The 6732-nt window shown below is 35.4% G+C and overlaps 1 protein-coding gene across 5 annotated transcripts in view; it reads right to left on the bottom strand.

Annotated features, from left to right (window-relative positions):
- The window catches only part of Ttc17 (tetratricopeptide repeat domain 17), a 110768-nt gene that overhangs the window by 95584 nt on the left and 8452 nt on the right, over window positions 1-6732 (bottom strand). For all 5 annotated transcript variants that reach the window (XM_048788635.1, XM_048788638.1, XM_015477795.2 and 2 more), the window contains exon 2: window positions 1168-1257. In XM_048788635.1, the coding sequence (XP_048644592.1) occupies window positions 1168-1257 (90 nt within the window). The remainder of the gene's footprint in view (window positions 1-1167; window positions 1258-6732) is intronic.

Here is a 6732-nt window from a genome sequence, read left to right as displayed (position 1 = left end):
TGTGGGAGAGAGAGGCTTGTGGAAAGCCAGTGGTGGCAGTTGAGGCTCTGAGGGTTTTTCCTGAGAGGCTGTTTTGTTTGGCGTGTGTGGTTCTAAAAATAAAGTTAGTTTCTTTTGACAAGTGGCTCCTGATTGTGCCCAGCCAGCCTGTCAAGAGTCAGCCATGGGCTATGTGTGTGAGCTGTGAGCATTTGAATGCATAAGTGAACTGGGCTGCTCTGTTTGGGCTGTGCACAAATGTGTCCTTTTCACTTGCTCTGCCTTTGATCCCACACAGCACCTGAGATGGGTGTAGCTTTCCAAGATGTCAGTCAATCTGCTGACAGCAAGACATCAGGAAGCTAGACTTAACCCCCTGAAACCTGACCCCTTGCCTTATCTGGAAAGAACATTTCATTAAACCTCCCTTTGTGTGCTCACCCTAGAAAAATAAAGAATACAGGTGCAAGCTCTCTCTTTTTCCAACGGACCCTTAAGGTCGAGAACCATCCCTGATTCCTGCAAGTAGAACGTATTTCTGTGTTACATGCTTATTTCTCTATTTTTTAAAAATATTGGTGCAGCCAGCTCTTGTGAACCCAGCTCAGGCCACCAGCCCAGCTAGCTGGCAATAATCCCTGGTACCAAAAAAAAAAAAAAAAAGGATATCATTAGTATATCCTCTTCATATCTGATGGAAAAACTTCATCATAAAAATTATGTTCAAGGATAAATGAGTTAGCTAGGCACAGTGGCCGGCACATGCCTATAATCTCAGTGATTCAGGAGGCTGAGGCAGGAGAATCACAAGTTCAAGGACGGTCACGGCAACTTAGAGAGACCATGTCTCAAACTTATTAAAAAAAAAAAAATTGAACCCAGGGGGACTGAACTATATCCCCTATATCTGGGTCAAGTCCCTCTGGGTTCAATCCCCAATACTGGAAGGAACAAAAGGGATAAAAGAATCAGGCATATATCCACACTATTGTTCTTACTATTGCTCAAATGCCACTTATACAAGATGATTAATAAATGAATGTGATATAAAGGTGGTATATTCCTGCAAAAGTCAGAAGGAAAATCAGGCTTAAAAAACAATATCCTTTAGTTTTTCTTTGAATACAGTAATAGCTCCTGTGAGATGCAACAAGTCTCAGCTGCTTATCACATGTGCAATTGCCTCACCTCCAATTCTTTGAGGTAGTTAACTGTTGTTTCTTGTCTCATTAATATGACTAAGTCATGGGGATGCTTCAAGTTCATCGGTGAATCCACCTGTAAATAAGCAATAAATAAGTAAATAAAATTCACATTTTGCTAATGACTAGATTAATAGTTGCCTTTAATACGACCTAAATCATTATTCAATCATCATTACAATTAAAGTTAGTTGCTCAGTATTTTGAAAGTGATCATTTGTAGGGCTGGGGGATGTAGCTTGGCGATAGAACACATGTTTCGCATGAACGAATCCCTGAGTTCAATTATCAGCACTCCCCCCACAAAAAGGGATCACATGCAAATTTTAACAAAGGGAATAAGATGTGCAAAGGTTGTCCCTTGAACTCGAACTTGAAATAGTATGAATCAGAGGTAAATATTCTAGCTTGGCAGGTCATGTAAGGATTATTCAAGAAAAGAAATATTTGGCAATGAATGATAAAGTAATTTCCTTAAAAGATGTTTCATGCCTGTAATAACAAAAAAGAGACTATCTCGTTTTGATAGTACATTCCATAACTGAATCAGTTTGGAAGCAATAAAATGAAAATATTAAAAGCACCTATTTTTGAAGGCTATTTGTAGAAGTCATAAATCAAAGAAAATTTAAGATAACCTTCAGATTTATTACTTACAAATCATGTTTCCTGGATCAACAGATCAAGAGACTATGTTGTTGAAGATGTAGAAGAAGTGAATTCTCATATACTGATAGAAGGCTTATAAATTTATTCTTGATTGGAGGACTGTTTCACAACATATATCAAAATGATAAAAATGCAGTCTTTAATTTAGCAAAACAAACTCTTAAGAAACTAACCTAATACGTTCTTAAACAAAGATATATTAATGGTCATATCTTTATTATTAATTGATATATCCATTAATATATCACAACAACATATTTAGCTGCCAAAATAACACACAAAAAAAACCTAATTCCAACACCAAAGGAATAAAGAGACCCATGGTCCAATGGAATGCAATACAGGAGAAAATGTAAACATTATATAGCCCATAGCCAGGATATAAAAGAGCTTTATATAAGGAAGTCAAAGAAAGTCTACTCACTTTGCAACATTGCCCAGACCTCAAGAGACAGCTATTTACTACATAATTCCATAGGTACTGTGTGTATGTGTGTACGCACACAGGCTTGTGTATTCATTCCCTTCCACTTCCACCGCAGTGCCCTGGGCCTCACGTATACCAGGTAAACACTCTACCATAGAGCTACTTCTCCAGTTCTATAGGTATTTGAAAACAAGGTTTTGGGGCGTGGGTGGGTGGATGGGGGGAGTAAGTAGGGGAGAAGAAAGGAATATGGAAGTATGTCATTTCCATTTCAAAATTCCTAACCATTCCGTTTATCTGATGTTTAAAGAATGACAAAAAGAATGAAAGAATAATACAAATGACGATTTAGAGAAATATTTAAAGAATAATTCCAGTTTTAGGTTAAAAAATTACTAGGCTACCAGGTGTGGTGGCACATGCCTGTAATCCCAGAGACTTTGGGGCCTGAGGCACGAAGATAGCAAGTTTGAGGCCAGCCTCAGCAAATTAGCAAGGCCCTAAGCAATTTAGCCAGACCCTGTCTCAAGATAAAATAAAAGGGCTGGGGATGTGGCTCAGCCTGGGTTCAATCCCTAATACCAAAAAAAAAAAAAAAAAAAAAAAAAAGTTACTATGTAATCAGCATTTTATCATGTTCATACATCATGGGTCTAGACAATTTTCATTCTTTTTTTTGGTACAGGGATTGAACCCAGGGCACTCAAATACTGAGCCACATCCCCAGATATTTCTTTACATTTTATTTAGAGACAGAGTCTCACTAAGTTGCTTAGGGCCTCACTAAATTGCTGAGGCTGGCTTTGAACTTTGATTCTCCTGCCTCAACCTCCTGGGCTGCTGAGATTACAGGTGTGCACCATAGTGCTAGGCAAGGGTCTAGCCAACTTTCAATTGTGAGGAAGTACTTTTCATTCCCTGAAAGTTTTTAGTTCATCATGCTATAGTGTTTATAGCAGCTAGAGGAGACATAAAGATAAAATTATTAGAAGGGAAGGGACAGCTGTGTTTCTCGTTTTGAAGTGACAACAAATGGTATGGACCTTTGCCAGATAAAGGCTTAGCAAAGGAAGATTTATAATCTGACATATATTTTTATTGGGGTAACTTCAAGTTCTTAAATTTTAAGATGTTATGATAATTATCTTTGGCAAATGTCAACTTGAATTTCTCTCCTTTTGAACCTCTCTTCTCTGAAGATTATAAAAAAGGGCATGTTTGACAGTTTTGTAAATAACATCTATTCACAATAAATGTTTATTAAATCTCTATACGCAAGGTCCACAGGGAGTCAATATTTGGAGTCTGTGTATTCCTATTACATACAATGTGTAAAGGAATGGCAATGCCTTTAAATTTTTTTTGTTTTAATAGTGGCTATTGTAAGCCCAGGAGCAAAATGTGACAGGCACTAGAAAAAGGCAAATTACAAAGGGTCTTAAGGCTAACACAAAATCTCAAAGCATTTTATGGGTTATTCATAAAGGACAAACAACCTTACAAATTTCCTATTACTGCATAGCACAATAAATGTTGCTTATAATGACCTGGATCATAAAAAAAGTAGAATTATTTTCATCTTCTCTACTTAAGAAGGTAATAAATAAGATTTATTCTCTAAGACTTAAAGGTAAACAAAATTTCACTGTTACTATAGAAATACTTTAGTAAGGAAAATGACAAAGTATACATGGCAATTCAATTTTCTTTTCCTTTGAATACATTATATAAATATATGCATTCAATTATTAACAAAGGTACTGATAAAAGTACACTTCCAATCTGGAGCCCTATCTTGGTGTTCAGTAAATGCATGTAAGAGATGGAAATATCACTACATAAAGGTGATTATTTCATTGCCTACCTAGTAAGATAAATGGCGAATGTTTTAAACTTAAAATAAACCAATCTAAGGCTATAAATATTTTTGATATTCTATTAAAACAAATTTGAGTCAATCACTTTTCAATGATCCTTTATGAAAGGAAATTGAACATTTCTACTGTAACTTTAATTCAAGCCCTCTTACACAACTTGTTTTTCATATACACTGAACATTCTTATGTTATTTTTTAAAAAATAGTATTCATTTGAGGATATGAAAGCAACATGGGAAATTCTTCTCCCAATAGCAGTTTGAAACTGACAAATGAAATATGTCTTACTCATTTAAAAATTCTTCCCATTGAGTTATAAACTAGGAACAGAATATTTTAAATCAAATGTTCGGATTTTTAGACTATTTAAATATAAAACAGTATTATGGCCAACAAATTAAAATCTTCAAAGCCACCAAGATTTTAGCTCTATATAAAATCTGAAATGATCCTGCTTATTGGGTAGCTGCAGCTTCTGTCAACCAGTATACATAACCCCCTGCAAAAGCACCTGTCTTGCTTCCTTCCTCACACAGGATGCCCTGCTCAGTGGATTTCTTTCCCTTGGTCAGGGATGCTAAAGCAAGGTCAAAGTTCTAAAGAGACTCTGAACTCAAAGAGGTTTTTTTTTGAGATGCTGGAGACAGCCATCTTGAATTCACAGGGGCCTAAGAAAGAAGTAGAGACTGAAAAACATCCTTGTTATATGGTTAATGCCCTGGTTCAAACTGTTATCTGTAGTACTTAGTCTGTCCAAACACTTCAATGAAAACTTTACCATTAAAAAAGCATTGATGCTGGGCTGGAAGTGTAGCTCAGTGGGAGAAGCATGCAGAAGGCACTGTGTTCATTCCTAGTATGTGTGCACAAACACACAGGGTTGATGCTGTTTCTAAATCTCTGCTTAATTTTTTAAGGCCTAGGGCCCATGGTGGCTTTTCAAGAATCTCTGTGTTTTTGCACCTGCTGCTTCCTTTACCTGGAACACACTTCTATTCTTAGGCTTCTGCAAAAGGCCAAACGACTTGGCTCAAATGACATTTCTTTGTGAAGCCACCCTTCTCTTTGAATTCCCACAGTACTTTATATATACTTGTGTAACAGCATGTATTATACTGTTTAATTACTATGTCTATCTCTAAAAAAAAAAAAAAAAAAAGTCTACCTAGTCCTCTTTCTTCTCTCAATATATAAAGTGCTTTGGGTAAATGTCAGGCACTTAGTACATTATGGACTGATGACGGTGTCTGATGCCACATTTGTTTGATATTCCATTCCTAAGGCATGGATTATCATTCACTGATGACTACTTGGAAAGGAAGTGAAGTGGCTAAACCATCAGGGGTCAGAAACAAAATATGTCATTGACTGTATGGCTTATGACTAGTCGAAGCAAATCACCTTTCTTGCCTGGATTTCTGTTTCCTGATTTATAAGCTGAGGAGACCCAATCAAATGACTCCTAAAGTTCCCTTAATTTTCAAGTCTTACATCTTATAAAAGATTTAACATTCTCATTAAAGTATCAAATCTTTACTAGCCTGACCTATACCCCTGAAGTAATTCAAATAATAAATTCTTCCTTGCTCTGGGCAGGGACGATTTCCAAAGCAGCAGTTAAAAGCCTCTTTTAAAATGTCAATTTGTCAAATTAAGCCAAGGCTCCAATTAGTAGTGGCTATTTCTGAGCAGTTAAGTTGTTCATTGTATCACAGGCAAAGTTAGCTCTATCCTGTGGCACTCAATTCTAACAACATTCAACTTAAAAAGTATTTTTTTTTTCTGAACATAAGCTATATATCACTATGAAGACAAACAATATAGATGATATCAAGAAAAAAATAAAAATTAATTGAAATCTTACCTTCAAATATATCTGCTATCAGATAAATATCATGTCAGGATAACTTCTACACAGACATATACATAGAGCTATGTAGATATTTTTACAAAAATGGGAACGTATTATATTATATTGTATCCTCTCCCCCACCCCTCTCCATACTTTGTATCATACTTCTCTCCCCAAAAATGATGTGATCATTTTTAGTGTTAATATTAAAGTTTTTGCCAGGTTCCTGCTAGCAAAAATTATAGTGTTTCAGTTATTCTCTTTTTAAAAACAATACTATAATAAATATTCTTTCACATAAATTACTTGGATATCTGTCTGATTACTTCATTCTTTGAAAGAGAACTGCTGGTAAAAGTAACTGCACTTTAAATTTACATATTTTTCTCCAGGCTGTTTGAATCAACTTAAATTCCCATTGATAGTCACCGTGTTTCTTTGCATCTTTAGGAACCCAGGAATAAGGGGGAATATATTTCCATCTATTTGTTGGTCTCATGTGCTGTTTTTTATGAGAACAACCTTTCTCACTGCCTCTTTTGAACTCCATATGAGGGTTTATACACTGTATTTTAGAAATGTGGTTTCCAGTTGAGGAACTCTAGGTGATTACTCTTCTTGTTTGTGTTCTCTTGACTTTTCTTTTTTTTTTTTCCTTTTTTTTAAAAAGAGAGAGAGAGAATTTATATATATATATATATATATATATATATATATATATATATT

Source organism: Marmota marmota, unplaced genomic scaffold, assembly GCF_001458135.2.
Source record: "Marmota marmota marmota unplaced genomic scaffold, marMar, whole genome shotgun sequence".
Lineage (NCBI taxonomy): Eukaryota > Metazoa > Chordata > Mammalia > Rodentia > Sciuridae > Marmota > Marmota marmota.
The sequence above is the reverse complement of the archived record's forward strand: the minus strand, read 5'-3'. Positions and strand labels throughout refer to the sequence as shown.